The sequence below is a fragment of the Clytia hemisphaerica genome, unplaced genomic scaffold, assembly GCF_902728285.1.
Source record: "Clytia hemisphaerica strain Z4C2 unplaced genomic scaffold, Clytia hemisphaerica genome assembly, whole genome shotgun sequence".
Lineage (NCBI taxonomy): Eukaryota > Metazoa > Cnidaria > Hydrozoa > Leptothecata > Clytiidae > Clytia > Clytia hemisphaerica.
In genome coordinates this window covers 86,336-113,067 of record NW_027103603.1, presented here as the reverse complement: position 1 = coordinate 113,067, position 26,732 = coordinate 86,336, and the positions used below count along the sequence as shown (strand labels likewise).

Below are 26,732 nucleotides of genomic sequence, written 5' to 3'. Positions count from 1 at the left end.
TTTAGCAAGGACCTACAAAGGATATGTAGCCGATGAAGTTTTATACTCCTATGTATCTCTTCCAAGAGTTGTACTCCAGTCTTTTCAAAGTCCCAGAATTTGAAATGGAAAAAATAGCAGAAGATGCTCAGAGTCTAAGTAATAGACCATCGAAGATGTTTCCTTTGTTGAATATATCATAACTCTAGAGTAAAAATACCCATATATAGTAGGGGGAAATTTGTAAAATCGCTCGATTTTTTTAGTCAAAGCACTTGTTATACATTTTTGGAAAGCTAAGGGGTAGGGGAATCAAAATAACTTGGGTGCCAATTTTTTTTCGGACACTTTGGTGTGATTTTCGGACAAATACGACGGTCTCAGGCAAAAATCATAGGGTGAAAAATTAATGAAAATTTTAGCTTGAGAAAACGGAGACCTGTTGTATAATTTTGGAAAGCTCTCAAAAAATCAAGATTAGTGATATATTGCGAGTATAGGTGATTTCTTTACCTAGCTCGAGATATTAATCCTTAAAAACAGTGTTTTTCAGTGTTTTTCAGCCAGAAACAGCTGTTTTGTCCAGTTTTTGCGCTTTCGGAAGCTCAATATCTCGAGTTAGGTACTGAAATCACTTATACTCGCAATATATCACTAATCTTAATTTTTTGAGAGCTTTCCCAAAATATACAACAGGTCTCCGTTTTCTCAAGCTAAAATTTTCATTAATTTTTCACCCTATGATTTTTGCCTGAGACCGTCGTATTTGTCCGAAAATCACACCAAAGTGTCCGAAAAAAAATTGGCACCCAAATTATTTTGATTCCCCTACCCCTTAGCTTTCCAAAAATGTATAACAAGTGCTTTGACTAAAAAAGTCGAGCGACCTCAAAAAAACGAACAAATTTCCCCCTACTATATAGACAAAGATTTTGGTAACACAGTTTAGTTTAAAATAATATAACAATAAAATAATATAACATTTTAATATAGCATAAATGGCTGCTGAGAAAAGCTTAAAAAAGTAGTGTCCACGAGCTTTTGGAATACACTTTAGATGGGAAACTCTCATCTACCTTCCCCTCGGTTTAACCTTATTGAGGTAACTGAGCCTTTATCTTTCATTTTGGAATAATCTTAGAGTAAAAATTGTTTTCTTTGTGGAATACATAGAAAATTTGTTTTGATTAATTTTGAAAGTTTGTCTTAATTTCATATTTTTCTATAAGCAAAAAGTCACCTTATGCCTTTGGCTTTAGTTTTTCTTTCAGGTTCTACTTCTCTTTCAGGTTCTTCTTTTCTTTCAGGTTCTTCTTTTCTTTCAGGTTCTTCTTTTCTTTCAGGTTCTTCTTTTCTTTCAGGTTCTTCTTCTCTTTCTGGTTCTCCTTCGGGTTCCTTCAATCTGCTCTTCTTGCATTGGCTTTAATAAAAATAAATTCATGAAGCATAATCAAATCTTCTATGAATTTTGAAAAAAGAGAAAGATGGATGGATGGATGGATAGGTAGGGGGGTATGTAGAAATTAAATGTCATTGATTTTTCGTAAAAAAGTTATGCTGGAAGTATCTGAAATAGTTACATACTAATATAGAGTATGATATTGTCTGAGTCTTTCTTCCTTTTCAAGTTCTCGTTCAGGTTCCTTCAATTGGCTCTTCTTGCATCGCCTATAATAAAAATAAATTCATGAAGCATAATCAAATCTTCTATGAATTTTAAGAAAAAAAGAGAAAAATGGATGGATGGATGGATGGATAGACAGATAGATGATTTTTCGTAAAAAAGTTATGCTGAAAGTATCTGAAATAGTTACACACTCGTGGAAGATGGTCCATTTTCTTTGAGTTATGCTTAAAAGAAGAAAATAATGACATTAGTATTTTCATGAGTGTCGCAGAACGTAGCTACACTCCTTTTTTTTTAAGCATAACGTTTATAAGCATAATTTGGCTCAAATTTGCCGAAAAATAAGCATAATGCTAAGCATACCTCAAAGCTGAAATCAAAAAAATCTTGCAGCTTTTCTAAAATATTGACCTTTTTCGGGTTACTTTTAAAGCTGTTTGAGCATTCATAGACCAAAGATTTTTGCCTGCGGCGCCAAATTACAAATTTCATTCTTTGAGCAGAATCATTATCCAGGTTTAAAAATTCGAAATTTTCATTGAGTCAAAGAAAATCAAGTTCAAGTCCAAGCATATAATTAAGCATAAATTAAGGCTGAAATGAGATTTTGCTAAGCATATTGAGCCTCGACCTGATTTTCCCGTATGCTTATAAAAAAAAAGAGTGTACATCAGAAATTAATAAGACCAACCAATTATCTCTTGCTTTCAGTTTAACATTTATATTACATTCATGTAGCGACCGTAGTGCAGTGGTAGAGCATCCGGCTACGGTGCGCAAGGTTGTGGGTTCAACCCCCAGCCGGGTCATACCAAAGATTCCCAAAATGGTACTTGATGCCTCTCTGCTAGATGCTCAGCAATTAAGAGAAGGATCAAGGGTAAGTGGAGCAATCCAGGGAGAAAGAGTGGCGCCCTCCCCTACCTTCGGGTAGACAGCTATCGAAAGAGGAGCCTTCGGGTCGCCTCCGACTGCGGTCGCAGACTTACTTACTTAGCTGTAAATTATGAAATTCAACTTCTAACCTACCCAGGAAAATCAAGCGAGAAGAAATCTTCCACGGTGACAATGTTTTCTCTAAAAAGGTAATTGAAGTAGTGAATTATAAATCAAATAAAACGGGAAAAAAAGATGACTGGGAAAAGGAGCACTTTCTCGAGAGCTTGATTATGATTTACAAGAAAATAGCTTCCATACAGGGAGGAGGGGGGGGGGGTCACGCAGTTACTCCATGACACTTTGATGAGTAACTGGAATTTTTCGAATTTTTTTGCCAACACCACCACCCTTGCAGTTACTCCACTTTGGAGTAAGTGTTTTCGCTCTCCAAAATGCACATACCACCCCCTAAAATTGTCCTACAGCATTTACTAAACTTACATATCAAGAAAATATACTAGATACGACATTCCCCACTCCTAGGAATACTTTTTAAGCAGTTTTAAGAGATTCAAAGTCAATAATATTCCTTTAGTTTATACTTTAAAAGACTTTCAAATTATCTTTCAAAATATTCTGCTTCGAAATAAAACTGTTATACCTAGTTGTACTTAAATGAACTAAAACTGGACAAATAAACAAAAAATACCATAGTAAGGTTAAAATAAAATTGAAAACATTACTATATTACTCTCTAGAAAAACAAATACTATACTACATCTATAGTTTAAAAATGTTTATAAACGGGCAATGACAAATATGAGTTTCAAAGATCTAGATCAAATGTCAATTTAGTTATTGTTTTGGTCCTTTTTTTGAGATAGATTCCATTGCCTCCCTCTCTTTAGTTGTGACGTAATCGTTGAGTTTGTGGTTAGGGTGTACACCTAAGTAGTGATCCTTGGCATTGTATGTCCAAATTGGGGCTGCACAACCGGTACAATACACTATGATTCGAACATGGGTTTCTATCAGAATGAGCAGGTTTGCGTTGGATGAATGAATTGTATTTGCAATTTAAAAAAACAAAAAAAAAACAAAAAAAAAACAATGGCCAAATCAGACCAAATCAAACAAAGTTCTTTATGATCTTTTACCCTAAGACAGATGGAGGTTAATAAACTGGATAAAAATTAATGTATTTATCTGTTTTTATTGAATAATTGATGTTATATTCCAGAAACAATTTGCAAAATCTTTAAATTTTAGCTGCAGTCAGCTGCAGTTAGTACAAAAAATAATAACTAAAGTCCCCATATTTTAAAGAAGGACCACCCATTTCTGCACTTACTCCACCTTGGAGTAACTGTCTTTCAGTTTTTCAATTGTTACACCACCATGTAGTAAGTGTCATAGTGTTCACATAATAACTGCATGACCAAAAGGCTATTTTTGTTCTTTCTATAGATGCATTCTTCCTTGGCATTTTAGTACGATTAAAGTGATATATAACAGATCTGTTCGTCTGGTATTTCTCTCTAATACTGTGATCAGGGCGAGAGAGGGGATCAAATATATTTTTTGTTTCAACCGGATAAACAGAGAGAAGATCAGAACTTCTTGTGAAAACTTGAAAAAGAAAAAGACAACGAAAATTATGATTGGGCACTTCTGACACTGTTTTTCCCTTTATCTCGAAAACATTCATATTGTTTTCCAAAACTGGCTCGAGTAATTTTGCATTAAAAAGGAGAAAATGAGCTCTATTTCAGTTCCCAATAAGTAATGCTAATATTTTTACCTGGATGCATTAGGTGCCTTAACTTTCTTTTCCATTGTCTCGTTATAATCTTTGATTTGTGCCTTCATCTGAAAATTTGATAAATATCTGAAGAAATAAAAGAACAGAATGGATTAGAAGACCCTGAAATTTATCAACCCCATTATCATGCGAAAAGTTTTACCCAGACAAGTAAATTTTGGAATCAAGAGCTCTAGAATGGCTGAAAAGGCACTTTAAAAACTAAATTCATTCATATAAATTCAAAATTAAGAGGAAAATATTCAATTTTAGGAGAAAAATACTCCCTAATACCTCCCCCGGTAGCTACATCACTGTGCTATCTAGAAGATTTTTATGTCACTGAGAAATTAATTTACATTGGATCGTCGATTAAATTATGGGGTAAACGTTTTCCATTATCATTTTCATCATCTGCTTCGTAGCCATCGTCTCCCTGTAAAACAAAGAAATTTGAAATCTTATATAAACATTTATCAATTAAACTACTAAAGATTAACTATTATGTGCATATTGTAAACTGGGCTATTGAAAAAGATTTATTCTGATCTAAGCTGCTGAGATTACGATATATCTTATAACTTTAAATGACATTTAAAAAAACCTTTCTTTTCTCAGAACAGAACACTAAGCCTTTATTAAGATAACTAAATAACATTTACTACTAGATCTTTGACAAACTGTCTTCCTTCATCGTTGACTAGAAAGAAATAAACGGAGCGAGTTATATAGAAAGTTAAATGCCAAAAAAGTTCATACCCAAGTGAATAAAAAACAGAATAAAATAAAATAGAGGCAAAGTTGGGTGACCATGGTGACAATAGCTTTACCGTAGAGCACTTGTTCATAATACGCCATTTCGGAGTTCGCGACGCCATTTTGCAGGCGGAGCAAAAAATGGCCGTGGAAGGGCAGAGACCGGCGGAGATTCCTTTGTAAACAAAACAGAATCCCCTTTCTAAAAACTATTCTGCAGTTTCTCATTTCTTGGTGGATGGAAAATGGAAAGAGAAGGCTGTCTTTTTGTATTTGCTCACTAAATCACTAAATTACCATAAAAGTGTTTGATTACTGCTTTATCATTGTCTTTTTACAGTATTATGTACTGGATTAGTTAGGCAGGTAATAACCTTCTCTCTGTCTGTGTGTGTGTAACCTTTGCTTGCTCTGATTTTTAGAAGCTTCTTGTTGATGGTTTTGGTAGCAACCTTGCTAGCTAGGCTAGCTTTATGCTCCTCTCGGATATATTTTTTATACCTTTTGCTCTATTGGGATATACACTAGTAGATATACACTAAGGCGCTGTGGGATAGTGGTCATTTTTCTTGGTTGCTGTACAGAGGCGACTGAGGTTCAATCCCAAATTGCAGCGGTTCACTTGACAATGTATGGACAGTATCAGGATGGTTTCACATTTTCCTATTATTTATTTTAGAGAAAAACAAATGACAAAATGAATGAATTTAGCAGAATTAGCAAACATGGTAGAGAGAAAACTAGTTGTTATCTATTTGGCCTTGTTGATGGTTGATGTTATCTGGTTTGTATAGTAACAAAAGAGGAAGTGTTTTAATGGCAGACAAATTACTCTCAAAGGAAATTTGAATACTGTTGCAAGTTAAGTCCGTGTTGCAAGTTATGGCCGTTCACGGTACTATTCTTTTGATAGAATTATGCTACAAGTGGCAATACAGACAAATTTTATAGCACACGCTTTTGTTGGAAAACTTCTGATTTTGAACCTGTTCATCAAAGATCAACCGATGGGTTCATGACACGATACGATGCTGTTACAAAGGCAATTTTTGAATAGTATAAACTAAATCTTAGACTGTGTTGTGTATAATCATCAAGACTTTGTGAATGGGCTATCCGTTGAAAAAAACATATTTTATAGACAGTCAACGGTAAAAAATTATGGATTATGTACGGATAAATTGGCTCTCACCACAGCTGCTTTAAGACTTTATAAAACAAACGATCGTGGTTTTTTCTTACAAAAATTTACTTATGAATAGCATACCCAAACTTATTCTTCCTTTTAGTTGAATTTCTAATATATCATCAAATTTTTTACACCATTGTTCTCCTAAATAATAGATCTTATTTTTTATATTTTTTTATTGAGCTAAAAGCAGTTTTTAGCAGACTTTGTTTTGTTAATCACAAATTCATGTTGAATATATAAAACTCTGTACAAAACAATAACAAAGTGATGTATAATTAGCAAAAATATGTTCTGATATTATTTATCATTGCTTTGAGGCATGGGAATTTCCAATGGAAAATACCTAGAAAAAGGGAATCGGAACAATTCTTTAGAGGAGACTCCTTTTGTTTGATTCCTGTTTTCTTTGATATGATTATATACATAGAAAGACCCCAGTCACAGCATTGTTTTTTTAGATGTGAACAATCAGATACGATGAAGAATGGAGGACTCTTGATAAGCTAAAAAAGAGAAATATTTAGGTTTTGTGTAGTGACATCCATGATAGATTTTGTTCTAAGTAGAAAATTATATTTTGACCGTTTGAGGATAAGTTTCAATCGAATTTTTAAAGGTTTGTTTACTTTTTGTGTAGACACGACGAGGGAGTGCTGGAGGAATCACCCTAGGGGGCTTGTTTTGCTCCGTCTCAGTCGGGTACAACTCGATAATAGTCCGAGATCGTAGCTTACGGCTCTCTGAAATGATTCTCTAGTTGAGGCCGACTGCACCCCCGCCATTAGATTTGCTCCGCTTACAAAATGGCGTCGTGAACTCCGAAATGGCGTATCTGCAAAGTCACAAAGTTCACTCCATGACGATTGAAAAGGAAGGGGTTCCTATCCTACCTCTAAGTAGAAAGCTAAAGTAACACAGCTTACTCTTTCGTGCCTGTTTCCATATAACTCAACTGTAGGGGGGCTCAGAGAAGAATGGGGGAAAATCTAAAATAAGGCGGTCATAAAAAAAGTCAAAAGGGTACTGGCTTATTGGTAATAGTATTTAAAATGAAGAAAAATACCTTGTGGAAGTATGGCAGCACCATCGTTTGATAACCCAGAGCCCTAGAAATGAAGCAATAAGGTTTGGCTTATTGTCGATAAAGTAGTAAAAAATCAATAGTATCTTTAGACATGACAATCAAAGGTTAATATATTGTATACCAGGTTCTAACAGTTCAATTCCCTCCAGAATTTTATATACTTTGTCCATAGATAGTCAGCTGCTTTGTAGTCTGTCAAAAGATTTATCCATCCATATAAAAGTGTACTGAAAAGGTACCGCTTAGCATATTTAAATACCTCTGCCAACAAAAACTGTCCACTTGGTTCATCAGTATCCTAAAGAAAGATTAAATTAAGTTTTTTTTAATAAGTCATGTGATTTAAAGTTAGTACTTAGTACTTACGAGACCCATACCACATTGATGTAGTAACTGTTTTTAACAAAACCCAGAACCAAACCCTGTTCAAAATAAGAGGCACCAGTTTTTCTTTTTCTTATAACATTTGAAGCAATTCTTCTATCTAATAAATTTGGTATCGTTCGAAAGATATTTGTGAGTAGAATAATTCATCTAAAATGTAAATTATTTGAAAAAATTCTAAAAATGAAGTCAAAATATTGTCAGGCAATAATTCTCACGAGGATTCTTTTGTTGAACAAAAACTTAACGATCGACCAAAATCCATGTTAAAAACTTATAAAGTTATCCCTTTCTCTTACTACCTACGTTAACTTAACTGAAAATGAAATATTATTAAATGCTACTAGTTTTATACTAAAGCTGAAACTAGAGATTCATCACAGACACTGGATACACATCCGGCTAATTTTTATCAAATTTTTATGTTTTAGCGATGTCCGCAGTAACGAGATTATTGTACACCCTCCTTCAATGACAAATCATAGTTTTGTAGCAAATTTATTACCTTTTGACACTAACGCACCACATTTGAATTCCTTAAATGAGATCTTAACTTATACCCCAGATAATAAACAAAACATGAAACAAATTGTTTTATAAAACAATGGAAATACAATGGCCCGCTCGCCACCGTTTTATGGGATGGTTATCCAGTGTCTACAATAAATCCATACCTAAAACCTTTGTTTTCTTATCTGGTCTATTAACTTAACCTTTAATAAGCGATATAACTAAAATAACAATTACTAAATCTTTGACACATTCTGCTTCTTTGCTATCGGATACTATAAAAAAGGAAAGAGAACTCGGGTAACTTAATGCATGTCCCAGAATTGCATTAATTTTTCCGCCCCAGTTCCAGTCCCTAAACCATAACAAACTATACATTTTTGGAAGCGTATTTGGATGTAGAATACCGTATTCGGTGTAACTTAAATTCTTTCTCAGTATAATTAGAGATATCTTAAGAAAACCTGATTATGACGTCATGATTGATGACGTCATAAATACAAAAAGTTGAATATCTCAAGAAATATAAATCAAAACTTTATGAAATTTGGACCAGTGGTAGAATACATTGAGATGTTTCAAAAAATTTTGAAAAAATTTCCGAAAATTAATGACATCAGCAGAAATTGCAAGAATTCGAATTTTTGCGATAAAATGCTGACATCAGCAAATTTTCAAATTTTTAAAAAGAAATTCTCTTCCTCTTGATGAGTTCTATCATTGGTCCAAATTTCATAAAATTTTGAGTATTAGTTCTTGAGATATTTAACTTTTTAGAATTATGACGTCATAAATAATGACGTCATAATCAAGTTTTCTTAAAAAAACTCAAATTCTGCTGAGAAAGAATTTAAGTTACACCGAATACGGTATTCTACATCCAAATACGCTTCCAAAAATGTATAGTTTGTTATGGTTTAGGGACTGGAACTGGGGCGGAAAAATTAATGCATTTTTGGGACATGCATTAAGTTACCCGAGAAATAAGTTTTAAAAAGAAATCTCTAAATAAAATAAAATACTTAAGCCAGGGATGATATTGGTGGCCCATTTAGTGAAGTAATTAATTTCTTTTCGAAATTGCCTAAAACCATTTTTGTCTTATAATAAGTTCAGTTGTATTTCATGATTAAGTCTCATTTTCAAAGTGCTTTTAAAAGAATCGCAAAAGTAAGACCAACTGGTTTCGATTTTATTTCAAAACTAAGTTTGTTTTTGTTTCAAACAATGTGCAATTTTTTCCAAAACTCCAAAAGCAGAAAGGGCTGTTGTGACTATAGGGATCGAACAGTTTGTTTACAGTTCGTTGACGATCAAGACCAAAGCAAATTTGTTCAATAAGTTATTTACTATTTGTTAAGAAAATCAAATACCTTGCTCATTTAGAATGGAACATTCCATAACCGGTAATGCGTTGTTCTAGTAAGCAAATGGAGAGGTATAAAAAGTCATTAACATTATACAGAAGAAAACTATAAAGGATACTCCTAACCATAAATACTCCAATTTTTGAGATTTCATCCCGAGAAGAAAATGTAATTCTGTTTACACCCTTAAAAATTTATCTCTGGGTAAGGACTTTACACACATTTTACAACGCAGTTTTCAAATCTTATTTATACAAGGATGAACTACTTTTACCTCTCATTTCTGCGAGAGGGAAAACATCTGATCACTTTTACACATTTGACTAGACACCAAGATTATCCCGGTGTGATACCAACGTGTAAAGAACCATTAATAAAACTTACCTCTAACAAGAACTGCTCACTGGGTTTATCCGTTTCCTAAAATAAGTTTAAAATGATTTTGCAATTTAATATGACCTGAGATGCATTTTAGAAGATTTTTTTTTTTTGTTTTTCAATAGTTTGAATGTGTAACACATGGGATCCCCTACCGAGGAAGGTAGGGGATAAACTTTTGCTGAATCCCGGACAAAGGGTAGGTGGGGGGAGAAAATCAAATAAGGTTTCGGGCCCTGGATGCAGGAGGCTTGCATCTATTAACAGAATTTGAGCCGAAAAACTTTTCAAAAGCTGTTAAAAAATCGAGAATGCACTTACTTTCCAAAGGAGCGACTTCACTCCATAGTTGTATCTGATTTCCGAGCCAACTGGAAGGTTTTTCAAGGCTTTCAGCCAGATCTTTCCATCCAACATTTTAGCGACTGCGTTGGCATGCTTTGAGGAATGGTTCACAAATCGGCCCAAACCTTCTGAATACGTTGCGTCGAAGCTATGAAATAAAATACATGTTCATCAAATACCAATCACATTTTGAACTATTTCAGTTAGTTAAAAATCAATTGTTTGGGCTTATGAATTACTGTCTCTTTTGTTTTAATTTAAAAAATATGTTGCTCTTTTTGACTGATTTTGCTCTGAATTCAAAAATCTGATAGTTAACTAAAGTTCATATAGACAATTCATTCAATCTAGACAAACTAAGACCTAATTCAGACGGTCGACTTTCTGCTGAAATTCGTCAAAAATGAGGGAAAGCAAGGCAGAAAATCGACCGTCTAAGCTAGAGTTTATAGTTTATTAAGACTATATTGAAGGAAAGAAAAATCTAAAATGAGCAAACCTATTTAGAGTATCTTTTATGGATACTCCCAACAGAATTTACATACGGCAATTTTAAGTTTCTAAGTTCAATTAAACTTACCAATCGTTGTTGTAAAAGAACAGGAAGGAACCAACTTCCGAGGGATACTCAGCTAATCTCCGATCTCCCTCAGATTTTGTAATTTTCTCTCCTGAAATTGACGATAATAGACGATATCGGATTTAGATAAATGCAATGCATTCTGGTTTCTAGGGAATCTCAAAGGAATTATAATAGATCAATTATAATAGATTATAATTCCTTTGAGAGTCCCTAGAAACCAGAATGCATTGCATTTATCTAAATCCGATATCGTCTATTCATCAGAAAACTTTCAATGTGATGATTAGAAGCTTAAATAATATTAGATATTTAGGTTCATCAAAAAACAGGGCTAACAACAACAGAGAGCACAATATTAGTAGCTTTTCAAACAGAATTCATTTTTCTTCAGTAAGAGATTCTATATCAATCTCCTTCTTGCACCCTCTTCCACTTGGTATCTGATCATCAAATGTGATCCAGGAAAGGGGTAATTCTCCCCTGTATTCAACATTAAAAATGTTGTATTATAAAGAAGCTTTTTTGAATTCCAATCGTTACCTGGATAGGTCAAAAGGAGATCACCAACGGAAAATCTTTCTTTGGTGATTACACCATACCCTAAGAATAACATTTATAGAGAAGATAATGGTCGAATTATACTTCAGGCAAACATATAATTGTATGCTATAGCTTGCTGAAAATATATTCCATGACATTTACCAAAACATTGCCCACGCTTCTCTAAAAAAAAGGCATCAAATGGTACTTTTTCCAAGACTTAATATAATATAGGCCTTAGGGGACCCAGTATGATTGGGACTGAAAATGAAATTTTTAAATGAGTGTTTGGAACAATTATAATGGGCTCTTCCAGGAAAAATCCGTTCATGGGGGGTGGAGGATATATTGTCCGGGGGTATTGAAAAAATACCAAAAAATTGCAATGTCCAGGGGGTTAAAAATCAAAATGACCAGGGGTAATTCATGAAAAAAATAATATATCCTCCACCCCACCCCCATGAACGGATTTTTTTCTGGAAGAGCCCAATGCTAAATATATGAGCTAATATTCACCGATTGAATCATTGATGAACTTCTTCTCAAATCCATCTTCTTCGTTGACGAAAATTTCTTTTTTGTAAGTTCTTGCACTTCTTCTCATTTTTGTTTTTGAAAAATCTATGTCAAAATTGCATTGTTATAAAATGACACACACTAACACCGAACAAAGTATTGCTTAAACTCAAAACTACTTTCATTAGAAAGAGGATAGTCTAACAGAGATTTTGAGGCACAACTTTTAAAATTTGGCAAATTTCTGACCCTTTGGTGACCCAGTCAGATTTATTGAAGGTACCCGTCGTTGCAGATGAGCTGTTGTGTCTGAAGTGGCGAGAGAAACATTATCAATGTTATATGGCTGTTAGCAGGAGATGTTGTTCATAAATTCATTTAGGACAGTATGTATGTATGTGTGTGTATGTTAATTTACTTTTCTGAAAATATAATTTTGCTGCCCTAATTCAAATTAGAAATTTACAGTACAATAAAAATATTAACTCTAAATTAAGTTAAAGATTCATTACGAGAAATAATAAAAAGTAAATTTATCAAACAGAAACATAAAGTCGATACAATAGACGCTCATCTTCGTAGGTTCGAGCTTTTTTCTCACGTTGTCCGACCTTCTATCAAAGGGCAATTTGAAAATCTCTTAAAAATGATTTTTGAATCTCAGATGATCTAGGGATGTGGGGACATACATGTCTTTTCGGATATAGGTGAATTAATTTGGAAATTGCTTAGGGCTGAAAAACGACAGCATTAGTTCAGTCTGTACTACGGGAACCAAAGGTGGGTGCTGTCGCAGCAAAACTAAACAGGGAAGGTAGGTCGACGTGTACCACATAGCTAATCACCTCCTCAGATTACTGTGTATGGCAGGGGCAACTTGCCTTCACGTGGTGCCCCTGTTTGGAACAAAACACAGTCAATCTAGAAGAATGGAAAACCTTGATAAAACAACCCCATTCTCTTTCCGCAAAAGAGGTGGTAGTCGATGAAGCTTCATTACTATTACTAATCTTTTCATCAGGGTAGAAAAGAAAGAAAAGCTTCCCTTAAACATCATTTCTGAGTGGATTATTTAGACGTAACTGAAATTTCATACACGTATGGTCGTATTAAAAAATAAAGGCATGTTTTGTGACATTTTCAAAGATGATTATATAATAATCTATAAAATGAGCAATACACGTGGCTGACACCCCAAACTTAAGCCTCGATAACTAGATTGATTAATCTTTTTAGATCCTTTAGAACCAAATTCAGCGGCATCAAACTTTTTAAGATATTCATGTTTAAGCTGTGAGTCGTTTACAAAACTCATCAGTCTTAAGAGCTTGTAACCTTGAGTCAAAGAATGAAGTAATTGAAGTGTGAATATTGTGAAAAGGTTTCTCAACACAGAGTCTGCACATACATATTAATAGCTGCACTAAGAATCCATACAAAATTGAGAAAGTTTTCAGATGTGGTGGTTGCAAAAAAGAGTTAAGAGAAAAGACATTTCAACAAGACACATTGATAGATATTGTAATAAAGAGACATTTGAAGTAGGCCATTCATGTAAGATTTGCAGCAAAACATTTGCCAGAAAATTCAATTTGAGAAGACATGCAGCTTTACATGACAAACCACCATCAATACATAGCTGTGATTCTTGCAAAAGAGTATTCAAGCGGTTGGGTCATTTACAAAAGCACTGTTGTGAATCATAATACTCCTGTGTAGTCTGGAATAAAGTTTTATGTATATAATGCAGATGGGTTTCTTTCAGATATTTTCAGCCACCGAATTTTACATCAGTCACCTTTTTCAGGAGCCAGTCTGGAAATTGCGACGTGTGCGCCGGATATGTCCGGCGTAGATTTGAGATTTGAGATCTGTTGCCTTTGGCTTTTCCAAGTTAAGTTGGCGCAGCTCCGGCGTAACATTTCCCTCCTTTCCAGACTGGTTCAGGAGTTGGAAAACTCATTATACATTATTCTGAAATGTGAATCCAAAGTTATCATTGACGAAGAGGAGGAACAGAAAGAAAACAAGACCGAGACTGATGGTATTCCCTTGGAAAAATTGAGAACATTTATGCAAGACAAGACAAATAAGGAGAAGGAAACAGATAGGACATAGGGAGTGCGGGGTTACGTGAAAACGGGCTCCGTCTCACGAAAATGAACACCATAATAATAAAGAAAAAGTAAAAGAGATTGCAAAAAGCAATCAAAGACTTAAGAAAACTTTAAGAAATTTAATTTATATTCTGAAATGTGAATCCAAAGTTATCATTGATGAAGAGGAGGAACAGAAAGAAAATAAAACCGAGACTGATGGTATTCCCTTGGAAAAATTGAGAATATTAATGCAAGACAAGACAAATAAGGAGAAGGAAACAGATAGGACATAGGGAGTGCGGGGTTTCGTGAAAACGGGCCCCGTCTCACGAAAATGAACACCCATAATAATAAAGAAAAAGTAAAAGAGATTGCAAAAAGTAATCAAAGACTTCAGAAAACTTTAAGAAATTTAATTTAGAATGTGGTTCGTTTGGCATGTAAAAGGCGACCCTAGAACCAACCTTCGCCTAGTTCGGACAAAGATCAAAACAATACCAAAACATACCAAATGACCAGACGATGTCAATCGAACGGAATCGAACGAAAATTCCAATCGAATCAATCGAACGCAATCGAACGTAATCGAATGATTGCGATTCGATTGCCGAACGCAATCGAATATCAATCGAACGTAAAATTCTGGGTAAAATTCGATTGATTCGATTGATATTCGATTACGTTCGACTGATATTCGATTACGTTCGATTGATGTTCGATTACGTTCGACTGCGTTCGACAGGTGGTCAATTAAATTAGATTCCAATTTACATCAATTCCTTTCAATTTCGAGCGCCTCTTATTAGGGAGGTTAAGTATCGATACGATAGATAAATCAACGCAACGAACGGGCTTTGACACACAACCTGCAGTAAACATGTAGGCCTGCATGATCTGCATTTTCTAGAATCCAGGCTAAAATGATTCATATCATCTCGTTTAACTCTTGTTAATCAACAGAATCAATTAGTCGAACCAGTCGAATGCACAAGCCAACCGAACGTAGTCGAATCAATCGAATACATTAGTCAATCGAACGCAATCGAATCAATCGAATCAATCGAATCCAGGCACTAATCGAACGCAATCGAATCAATCGAGAAAATCGCGGTAATATTCGATTGGCATTCGATTGCGTTCGGCAATCGAATTTCAATCATTCGATTGCGTTCGATTGCGTTCAATTGATTCGGCGTTCGATTCGTTCGATTGACATCGTCTGGAAATGATTCAACACCATCCAACAGTCACACTCCAATTCCAAAGCAAACAAACCACACCGATGTGATTATGTCAGAAAAGGTTTGTTGATAATAGTAATCTTAAAGATCTATTAAACGATAAGATCTATTAAACAAGTAAAAGTGGAAGAAGAAATTGAAGGAGAATACAAGAGTTTTTTAATCAAAAACGTAAAATTTTACCATATAACCTCTCTAAAATCTTTGATTTTGCTAACCAAATTCATAACCAAGGCACTCGTCAAGCAGCCCTCGGTGGTATGCACATTCATCACATTAACCGTCTCTTTCCCATACAAGCCCTTTCTTGCAGATTTTGGAACACTCACTGTTTAGAAATCTATGATCCTGAAGAAACCAAATCAACCTTCATTAATAAACTGAAGCAAAAATTCTTGCAGCCCATAGAAGGACCTTTTATTTATTTTTAGTCCGCTCGTCTCATTAGTTCCATTAATTATTTTTGTTGTTTTTTTCTCTGCAATCAATGATTGTCGTTGTTGTATTTATTTTATCTTGTTCTTTCTATTTATAAACTCATCCTCTTAAAGGAACGATACTTTTACTTTTCTTTTTTTTTTTCTGTCAAAAAGTTAAGAAAGATTTTCCCTTATTTTTCTTTTTTAGTTAACATAAAACCCAACAAAATATTTACTAGTTAATTTTTTTTTTTTCTCTTCGTATAGAAGTGTACATAGCTCGAAAACCACCCATGGTTAAACCTTATGTACATAGTTTATTCTTCTTCTATAATCTCAAAAAAGATAAACAAACAAACAAACAAAAGAATTTACTGATATTAAAGATGGCGATTGGCGAAAACAACATCGGTGTAAACGTTGCACCAAAGGCTTCATAAACACATCGAATTTGAAAGTCCATATGAGGACACACAATAAAGAGAAACCTTTTGCGCGCGAAGAATGTGGGAAAAAATGGGTAGGTAGAAAACCTGGCCCACCTCTCTGGCCCGGGCCATATGGCTTACCCTTGGCCTACCCTTTGGCCCACCTTACAACTCTAAAAAAGATTTGATTCTTATCATTCCGAAAATCTGCAAACCAATTCTGAGGTTGGACTTTGGTTTTTCTGGCATTTAGAAAAACAACGAGACTGAAATAAACAAAAATAAATAAAAAGTTTTGAGTCTGCATTTTATACACCTGACATAGATTAAGGGGACCCCCGGGAGAGGGTCTGGTTAAGTCCTGTACGGGTGCCAAAAACCCCCGTAGCGCTGTTTCTTCAACTTTTCAGGACTTCGGACCCCTTTTTTCGGAATCTTCACCCAAAAAAACATAAAGTATCAAAACCTGGCGAAAAACTTTGACGTTGACCCGAACCCGACTCGAACTCGGGATCCCTAGTGCAAGAGCACAATGCGCTACCATTAGGCTGACTTTTATTGAAATAAGTTAGAAATTTTAAGGGTCTTGTCCCTTGGTCAGATAGACAAGACCTACGTTAAAAATATTTCACCCTCAATTTTGGCACTTCTTAAGAATAATTGACCCTCTCATCCAAAGTACACTATTCTTATAAAAAAAAGCGTTTAATTCTTAGAGCATTTAGAAGATTTGACCAATTGTTTGTCGTAAAACGGCTGATTCAATAACGCCAACACGCTTTATGATGAAATCATAATGAAATTATAGCGCATCCCGACGCACACATATCATTATAACCTGGTTGTCCGAGAATAAAATCGGGGAAAAAAATGTTTGAAGGTGGGCCAAAGGGTGGGCCAAGGGTAGGCCATATGGCCCGGGCCAGAGAGGTGGGCCAGGTTTTCTACCTACCCGGAAAAAATTATAAATACTAGTAATTTGAAAGTACATTCACGCATTCAATGAAATACCAAATGAAACACTGAACTTGCAGAGACGATTACATGTTAGTAGCAGACCCGACTGACCAATGCTATGTAGCAGGTTGGAACACGAGTTTCTGCTGGAAAGATGCAGTTTGTTTTCAAGTTAAATCTTCAAAATAAAACAAACTGTGTGGGTTTCTTTACTTCCAAACAACCTACCAATAGTTTTGGAACACTCCATAATAAAGGAAGATGGCTCTTCTTGTGGATTGACTTTCTGATACCCCATATAACATATAAACACGATGTGACATGAAAGTGAAGAGACATGATTTGTTGGTTTTTGTTTGATTTGTTGACTCATATATCTCATGGCAAATGGGATAGGAAATGACTTTTCATGTATTTCTTGGCTCTACATATGATACCTCTAACTTTGAACACCTCCAGAATGTTGAAAAAAGCATTTTACGAGATAAGCTTCAATTATAATTTTCATGGAAATTTTTAATCGACAGATTTGGCTTGGCGTCAGTTTTGTTTGGTTGATGTTTGGTATGGCCACACAGTCACTCTACAAATGATGCCTCCAGCCATGATTGGTATCAGAATGTTGGAAAAAAAAACATTTTACGAGAAATTGTTGATAGAAATTATATTGACTTATTTTTACAATTTTGGCGGTGTGGGTTTAGTTTAGTTGGTTGATAATGTTTACACTGTGGGATGGTTTTCAAAAAACTGTTATATTGATTGTTGTTTGTTGGAATTGATTACCAAAAAAAAAGAGAACCTTTTTTTGATAAATACTTTATTTTTTTCATGAATCGAAAAAACCGTGTGGATAGTATAGTATGTCTTGTAGTAACCAATGCAGTGTCTGTTTTCACATTTTGAAAGCTCCTACCTACTGAATTGAAGCTCTGACTAGCTCTGTTTTTAAAACTTTGAGCCATGTTTTTTTCTTTGTTGCTATTAAAGATAGATTTTTAAATTGTCAGTGCGTCTCAAACCGCGATATTTCGAGAGCACGGAAGCGCGTCAAAACACCAGCTTTTTTAGAGTTTTGTCTCGTTTACCCAAACGCTGCAATCCTGCGTAGGCTTTGGGCTCAAGACTAGAACCCCCAATACGAGACATTGGCCTGACCGAAAAAAAATCATCATCATCAATTTTGTTAATTGTCAGAGTCGTTTACTCACTGGAAATACGCAACTTTCTGAAGTTTCGTTTTTTTTCGGTTGTGCTTCATTTTAAAAATAACGAAGATGAAAAGTTACCATCAATCCCGCGAGTAAAAGAAAGTACTCCGACTAGTCTACGAAAAGTGCGCTCGCGCGGCGAATAGAATATCTCGCAAATTAATATATGCATAAAATAAAACTGACGAAATCCTTTCTTTTTTATGCTTAGGTGACGTCACCCTCGGGTAAGTTATGGCATGTCTTAAATTTACCATTATTTGATTAAAGATTTTTCCGAATTTTTGATGATGTCAGCAGAAAATAGGATTTTTCGTTTTTCAGTAATTTCTGCTGACGTCATCAAAATTTTGAAAATTTTTTTTTCAAATGATCGACTTTAGTAAGATACATCTTTGGTGAAAGTTTGAAGACAATTGGATAAACCGTACTTGAGAAATTCAATTTTTAGTTTTGATGACGTCATCGATTTTTACGTAATAATCAGTTTTTGCGGTTTTTCGCGAAAATCGGCGAAAAAACAATTAGGTTACACATCAGGTTAGAAACTACATCATAGTACTTACCCTTCATGTTCAGTCATTTGCTTGGTCATTTTCTGTCGACTAATGCGATCTAAAAATTATGGTAATTTTCAGTTTTTGAGACATGCCATAACTTACCCGAGCCATCGATCCTGACTCGACAATGGAGAACCAAATTTGGCAATGTATAATTATTATGAGCGGCCGAGAAAGTTTGTGTGACGCAAAAATTGCGCAATAAACGAAGCCCTAGAAGAACGCCCACTGAAAATTGAAACCAGGAATTTATTGAATATTTCACTAATGAAGTATCAAACTTTTTTTTTTTGTAATTATTATAAATTCATAATTTTTAAATACTATTTTTTGAATGTCAAAGGACAATTAAAGTGAATTTGAGCTGATTGGGTGGATATTGGGCGGACGGGCGTTTTGCACGTTCCAAGATTGGAAATTAAATGAGAGTAAAAGACGGGGGCGTCTTAGTATGTAATATTAATTCATTATTCTTTTATTTTTATTTTTCGCGAATGAAAAATGAATTTTTGATTTTTGAATTAAGGAAATATAGTATAATATATTGTATTTGATTGTCAATGCCAAAAGATACTTACGAATAATCTGCTATGTTGCTTCGCTATTTCCCCCCGGATTGTTTTAGTAGGCACTTCGGTCACGTAAATAAAAACACGTGTATATGTTGAAGCCGACTGTGGACTGACCGCAATTGCAATTACATAAATTATTGTGGAAGGGAACGCTTGAGACGAATGTTTGGGAAATCAAAAAGACAACTTATTGTCCATTGTGAGAATGTTGAGTTTTGTTTATATGGCTGTTTGTGACGCACTGATTGTCGTAATGTAAATTTATGGTAAAGTTTTAGTTTTTGAGTTTAGTTCATCAGTAGTACATACAGTAGTATTTTTTCAGTAATCCTTTCTTGTAAATATAGTGAAATTTAACCAGACTCATTGCCCTCATTATAACATTATATTCGAATTTATATTTTTTTAGGACTGATAAGTACATATTTTTAAACACCAAAACAAAGCAAACAACATGCCAGGAGTTCTTTTTTAATCAACCCTCTCAACTGCTGATCTTTCAACTATCATTTAGGAGTATAGAATGGGCTTCAATAGTACCATTTTCTCTAAGTATTTTGTGCAAATTTTCAACAAAGTAGACTTCTTGACTGTCCTTGTCCCTTATGTTAAAGTTGTTCTGATGAAGGACATTGCTATTTTTGGTAGCCTTCACATATCAATAAGGAGCTTTGGTGCGTGTAAATGTTTCTTCTGATGAAATTATACTAATCTGAAACTATTAGGCCTTTATGAACTTTCTAGAACAATAATCTTGCTCCAATCTTGAGAAACAATGGAAAAATAGGTTAGCATTCCCTGCCATAATTTCACAGATTTCCTCTGCTTTCTGCTTGAAAACGCTGTCGTATAGCCGAAAACGAAAGTGAAACTGTGAAAACGTCCGCAAATTCGGGCCCAGTCCTCTTCCGAGACGGAGTAGACTAGTAAACTAATCGGTTATTATTTATAACCTTATAATAAAACTGTCAATCAAATAATGTAAACACTAATTAAATATTCAGCGCGCGTGAGAGAAAAGGAAAATAATTGAAATTCAGAAAAGAGACGCAACTTCACCCCTTCGATTCTTTTTATTTGGAGCTTGATTTTTTGTATATGGGTCTGTTTTCAACGACTAGTTTACTAGTCTAGAGACGGAGGCTAATAGGCGTTTGACAGAAACTTTTGCTGTTTTCCATCCACCTGCTATACTTTTATACACTAGTTTGCCCGTGTTGTCCACGTCACCGTCCATTTCCAGACGATTTCAATCGAACGGCATCGACGATCGAACCAGTCGAACCAAATGGAACGCAATAGACCTTTTTCCAGACCCGATCAATCGAACTTGTCGAACCAATCAAACAATCGAACTAATCGAACTCCGTCGAACGATTAAAGTTCGAATAAAAAAATTAATCGAACTCTAAGATTTTTAAAAAGATTGTGAGTGTTCCATTAAGTTCGATCAATGGGTTTCGGTTCGATCAGTTCGATAAACCAATTTTGGAATGTAAATCGGGAAATTAATTCCGATAACAGATTACACACTTTTCCTGTATCCTTTTAGCGCCAGAGGGGGTTTGTTAGGGTGTAGTATTCCGTCACTCGGCCGCGCGCGAACGCGAAATCGCAACAGAGGGGCTACTTAATCCGGATAGACAAATATCCGGGTACAATAAACGTCAAGCTGTTAAGTCCGGGTATTGTCGAAATAGCAATCGCGTGTCAGGACAAAGTTTTTGCAAGCGAGGGAGGATATGAGGATTTTAAATATCATTGAACTATTAAATCGATTAAATCGAAATGCTATTTATTGCTTCAAAAATTGTGAGTGTTCGATTGGGTTCGATTAATTTTTTTAATCGAACTTTAATCGTTCGATGGAGTTCGATTAGTTCGATTGTTCGATTGGCTAGACAAGTTCGATTGATCGGGTCTGGCTTTTTTCAAAGAGGACGTCCTGTTGAATAATTATGTAGTCCGGCCATAAAAACAATGAAGGGCCGTGCATAATTACTGTATCATGCATATTGTAATAATTATGTATGGTTTTATCATTGTTTTTCTGCTGGACTACATAATTATTCAACAGGGTGGCCTCTTTGAAAAAAGATCTATCGACCGATTGAAATTCGATTGTCGAACGCAATCAAATCTCAATCGAACGTCAAAATTCTGGATAATATTCGATTGGTTCGATTGTTGTTGTTCGACTGGTTCGATTGTTGTTGTTGATTGTCGTTGTTGTCGGGAAACGTCGCCCGGTTCGGAAGCGTATTGTTGATCGGACCATACTGCTTTCTAACCGTCAAAACAAAGATGGCAGCATAAAATAGACAATCAACTCTAGACAATCTCAATCGAAAGCAATCGAACATCAATCGAACGCAATCTAATATCAATCCAATCTGAAAATTGCGGTAATATTCGATTGAGATTCGATTGCGTTTGACAATCGAATTTCAAATCGGTCGATTGCGTTCCATTTGGTTCGACTGGTTCGATCGTCGATTCCGTTTGATTGAGATTGTCTGGCCATTTGTTGGGTGCTATTAAAGCGTCCAATATTAACCACCCGACAATGAACACCCAACTGTTGGGTGTAAAAGAGTCGTACTTTTTAATGTTCCCCACCTAAAATAAAAGGATTGATTTTAATGAAACATGAAATTTAGACAATTGTTTTTGCATTTTGATAGCCAGAGTGTCAGGCGTGATGTTTAACCTCCTTTCAAAAAGTTTTCACTACACTTATACAGGTGCTTGATAGCAAACAAACCTTCGTTGTGGTGTGTTACGGCTCGTTTTATTGCTGTGCTAAATATAGACTATTTTCCATATATGGTCAATTTGCCACAGTGAGCGTTTGCGTTAAATGAATAAAAAAATGGCACCAGTTGAATCACTAGTCAAGTCACATCACTGCTCTTTCAAATGCTCTGCTGTGATTTCACTTGAACATATTTTAGTTGTAATTAAATTTCATTTCTGAATGATGCAATATTGATTGGTCAGCATCAGATGTCTGAGTGGTTTGATCGGCCAGGGTGAGGTTGGAATATTGACTGTATTTTATATTGTTCACCTTTATTTACTTCCAGATGATGTCATTTGAACCTTATTGAACTGATTTTTGTAATTGGACCATCAAATTCTTTTGAACACTTGGGAACGACGGATGGTCAACTACCAAACCTGATCGAACACTTATCGAACTTTACCGCAAAAACCTCTTGATTAATTCGATTTAGTTGTATTACATAATAAGAATGTTGAGTTCTAGTTTTGCTACAATAAACCCAATAATTTTGCAACATTGCAGCAAGTTTTGCTACCGGGGCGGATAGTTTTCCGACTTGCCGTCGAAGTACTACTTTTTCACGATAGTTAAGCTACCATTTTTGCCGTGAATTGCTACATTATTGGATAGTTCTACATTTTCGGTTAGTTTTCCTACTCCTACCCACAATGCATTGCTTCTAAACATTACATTGGAAAGTAAGCGGCGCGAAAGAAACAAAATAAAATGGCTTATTGGAGAGTTGGGGAACTTGTATAGTTGTTGAATTATTGTGAATATTAAATGATCTCTTATACTTTTAAAGATTTTTGATATGAATCATTTATCTAATTTGTATAAAATAATATGATACTTAAATTGAATGGAGTTATGTTGCTGCTACATCAAAAGAACATAGGATACGTCTGATCCAGAGCACTATGTGGATGGATACACACAAGTCATTGGACATTGGAAGGTGAAGGGAATCACTACCTGCAGTCTTGACTTTACTATAATTAAGACAACACTGGAGGGAGACACTGTCTCTAGGACACAACCCACAATGTGCTGACTAAATTATTTTTTGCTTAGGGTAACAGACAATGACATTCTAATGCCATGCCTGAATGAAGTAAACGCAAAAAATAGTTGTTTAGAGAACACGGCTGTCTATTGCATAACAAATGACCTCACATACATTACTTTCCCTCAGCGAAGAAAAATATGATAAATTATCTTGTCTCTCTCTAGGTATAACTGCTGTGCAGTAATTAGTTATTCAAAAGAATAACCCTGCCGATTCCTCGGACTCTGCCTCTGCTGAAGATTTTCTTGTTAACTGTCCAGGGATTTTAACATCTATTTTGAAACTTAGTGCGCCTGGGACGCCCTGGACTTGGTGCATTGTTCGCACTACGCATGTGAAAAGATAGAGAAACATGCTATTACTGGCAATGTGATATGTCATAATACTGGCCATGCAGCATGTCATACCGGCCGTGTGCAGCGTGGCGTGTGAAGGTAATCGCACAGTACAATTAGATGACCGTGCAGCGTGTCTATGTATATATATGTTCTCCTAAACAACGTCTATTAATTTGTTGTCTTTGTAGGCTTGCTTCAGGTCATTGCTTGGTCCAATTATAGAGCCTGGCCATCCAGGCTTAATGGTAGCCATCAAAGAATATTGTTCTGTTTGTATCACCTGCCCACCTCATATTTTCCGCCAATTTTCCGATGCAGAGAAGCCTGAACAACACCGGCAAGTTTCTGAACTATACAGTAATTTCCGTAAGGCACCAACTCTTTTTCAAAGGACACAAACTTTTTTTCGAAAGGCATAAACTTTTTTTCGAACTAGGCACAAACTTTTTTTTCAAAGGGGCAAACTTTTTTTTCAAAGGCACAATTTTTTTTCAAAAGGCACGAAGGGTACACAAAGGCACAAAGGCACGAAAAAAATCACACTCAAAATCGGGTTACAAATCGGGAAAAAATCTTGAAATAATTAGCCAGTCGGGACTTTTTTTAACAGTCGGCTTCAACAGGACATTTGGTATTTGGATAGGTTTGATTGCCATTTACTAAATATATATCTTTGCACGTATTAGTAAATCTAAAATATAAGAACATAAAATGTAATATAAGATATAGCTATAATAATACTCTCTATCTCCCTCCCCCTCCTTAGTCAATCAGCACAGTAGCTGACTGTTATATGTATATAAAATAAACAGCCCTGAGCTGCACAGCTGGGCCTAGTCCATATGTTATGGTATCAATAAGTCAGTAAGTACTGGACAGTTTGATCATCTGTTGGCGGAACCGGTCTTTGCAGGTTATTTCTTGTTGATTGGATCGTTTGATCGGGTCGACCACCTTGCGCTGGCTCAACAGTTTGTGAGGGGGTGTGCTGTGGAAGTTGAGCTGCTTGTCTTGGTAGAGTAACATGTTGAATTCAAGTGCCGAGAAGTAAAGTAGGGTTGCACGTTCCTACTGACGTCGTTGGTTGTTGTTGATCATCTTTCTTCGCTACCGAGGTAGCAGTTTTCGCCCACTCCCCATGGAGTTTGAGATGGAGGTACTGGACTAGTATGTAATGGGAGTATTGCCGTAAGATTGTTTAAAAAAAAGCATCCAATCCAAATGAAAGTGAAGCGCTTTCATCCAGTAGACCTTTTTTTAAAGAGGCCGGACCCTGTTGAATAATTAAGTAGTTCAACAGAAAAACAATGATATAGCCATGCATTTATTACAATTTGCATGATATGATACAGTAATTATGCATGGCTGTTTCATTGTTTTTATGGCTGGACTACTTTAATTATTCAAAAGGGTGGCCTTTTAAAAAAAAGTTCTATCAGAAAGGATTCTTTGAAAAAATAATGCTCACATCAAATTCCTGCTTTCGTTTAAGAACTAAAGATGAGAAAAAATTCAATCACTTGAATCCAAGCTAGAATCAACGATTGAATCCAACAAGGCAGCGAAAAGCCATTAGCATTAGCGCCAAAAATTAGGGCCAGTCGTTAACCTTAATATCTCATTGGTTGAAATTTAAAAAAAACTTTCTGATGGAGAAATTACGGAAGCCATTGAGAAAAAGAGACCACTTTTGTTTTTATTGCAAATTATATATATATAAACATTGCATGGGGAAAACTTCTGTCAACATGTATTATGTGTCAACTATTTTAATGTCAACTATATTTTACTGTTTCAGACCCCCCCCCTTTCTTAAGGGGGGGGGGAAGACACCTTCCAAAAAAGTGAAGAAGGGGGGTCAGAGATTTTCACTAAAAAGGGGGGGGATAATAAGAAGGGGGGGATCGTTTAAGAAGGGGGGCTTACATATATTGTAGATTATTTTCCAGCACTGTTATGAAATTTGGTCTACATGAAAGGAAGTTCTTTATTTTCTCTAAAAAGTGGTATTATACTTGCCAGACTTTATTTTTCTTTACTGTTTCCCTTCCCTTTTTACCAAAAAATATTTAGCCCGAAACCCTTGGTGGATAGGCATTTTTAAAGGTTGGGGGGGATGCCAAGAAGGGGGGGTTATTTAAGAAGGTGGGATCAGACCCCTTTCCGCACTATGTTTTATTGTTGGAATAGAAAAGAGAAAAGAGGTAAGTCTAGCCTAGCCTAATTGTCAGCTGTCAGGGGGAGTACAAAGAATGCGAACAAAAACAAAACACACAATATTTACCAAGCTGACCGTAGGTCTAATGTTGACAACTGTCTTCTACCTTAAAGGAAGAAATTTTGGCGGGAATTTAATTTGGCGGATGGCGAAAAAAGTTTTTTCAGAGGGAATTTAATTTGGCAGATGGACGAAAAAACTAAATTTGGCGGGAATTTAATTTGGCGGTCGCCTAAAAATTTAACCTTAAGATGGCGTCAAAACAGCGAAAAAATAACACCTTAAAAGAGATCATATTTTCAAAATGTATATAATTTGGCGGATGGCGGAAAAAAAAATTTTGGTGGGAACTTAATTTGGCGGATTTCAGTTAAATCCGCCAAATCCGCCAAATTTTCTTTCCGCCAAAATTTCTTCCTTTAAGGTATTTCATAGTTTGAACCCCCCCCCTTTTTTAAGGGGGGGGGATCCGAGTTTTCAAGGAAGGCTTTATAGGGGGATGGGCAATTTTCCAGTTAAAATGGGGGGTTTGAGCTTATAGGGGGGGATCAAATAAAAATGGGGGGGATGGTAACTTTTAGTTAAAATTTTTTTTTTATTATGTTATATGTTGATTTAAGTCAATAAAATTTAATATCACATAATTTCGACTTATCTGATTTATTCTCACTGCACTCTGTTTTGAATCAGATTTTGTTTTTCCTTGTTTTTTAACTATTGCCAATAAAAATATATTTCATTTCATACTTTTTAGGTACTGTGACTTAAGGTAACTTCAGCATATTATATGATTTAACTAGCGTACTACCTCTGAATATTGTCACTTACAGTCATGTCATCCTATAGTGTTTAGTCAATAAATAATTCTTTTAGTCAAATAATTTTTTTAGTTAA

General features: G+C 35.3%; 2 protein-coding genes across 5 annotated transcripts in view; both read right to left on the bottom strand.

Moving 5' to 3' along the window:
- Positions 1 to 9,996, bottom strand: part of LOC136802044 (myosin-M heavy chain-like) — a 45,583-nt gene extending 35,587 nt beyond the window's left edge. For all 4 annotated transcript variants that reach the window (XM_067058749.1, XM_067058752.1, XM_067058751.1 and 1 more), the window contains exons 1-10: positions 9,964 to 9,996; positions 9,586 to 9,631; positions 7,578 to 7,616; positions 7,298 to 7,340; positions 4,646 to 4,722; positions 4,287 to 4,373; positions 2,636 to 2,683; positions 1,798 to 1,830; positions 1,564 to 1,647; positions 1,220 to 1,399 (exon numbers count right to left, since the gene is read on the bottom strand). In XM_067058749.1, coding sequence (XP_066914850.1) covers positions 1,220 to 1,399; positions 1,564 to 1,647; positions 1,798 to 1,830; positions 2,636 to 2,683; positions 4,287 to 4,373; positions 4,646 to 4,722; positions 7,298 to 7,340; positions 7,578 to 7,609 — 584 coding nt within the window. In that variant the 5' untranslated portion in view covers positions 7,610 to 7,616; positions 9,586 to 9,631; positions 9,964 to 9,996. The remainder of the gene's footprint in view (positions 1 to 1,219; positions 1,400 to 1,563; positions 1,648 to 1,797; positions 1,831 to 2,635; positions 2,684 to 4,286; positions 4,374 to 4,645; positions 4,723 to 7,297; positions 7,341 to 7,577; positions 7,617 to 9,585; positions 9,632 to 9,963) is intronic.
- LOC136802102 (N-lysine methyltransferase KMT5A-like) lies at positions 9,578 to 12,029 on the bottom strand. Its single transcript, XM_067058820.1, has 6 exons — positions 11,942 to 12,029; positions 11,426 to 11,485; positions 10,883 to 10,973; positions 10,279 to 10,450; positions 9,964 to 9,999; positions 9,578 to 9,631 (listed from the first exon to the last, which is right to left on the bottom strand). Exons 1-6 carry the CDS (start codon positions 12,027 to 12,029, stop codon positions 9,578 to 9,580), a joined length of 501 nt encoding a protein of 166 aa, XP_066914921.1.
- Between the last annotated feature and the right edge of the window lie 14,703 nt (positions 12,030 to 26,732).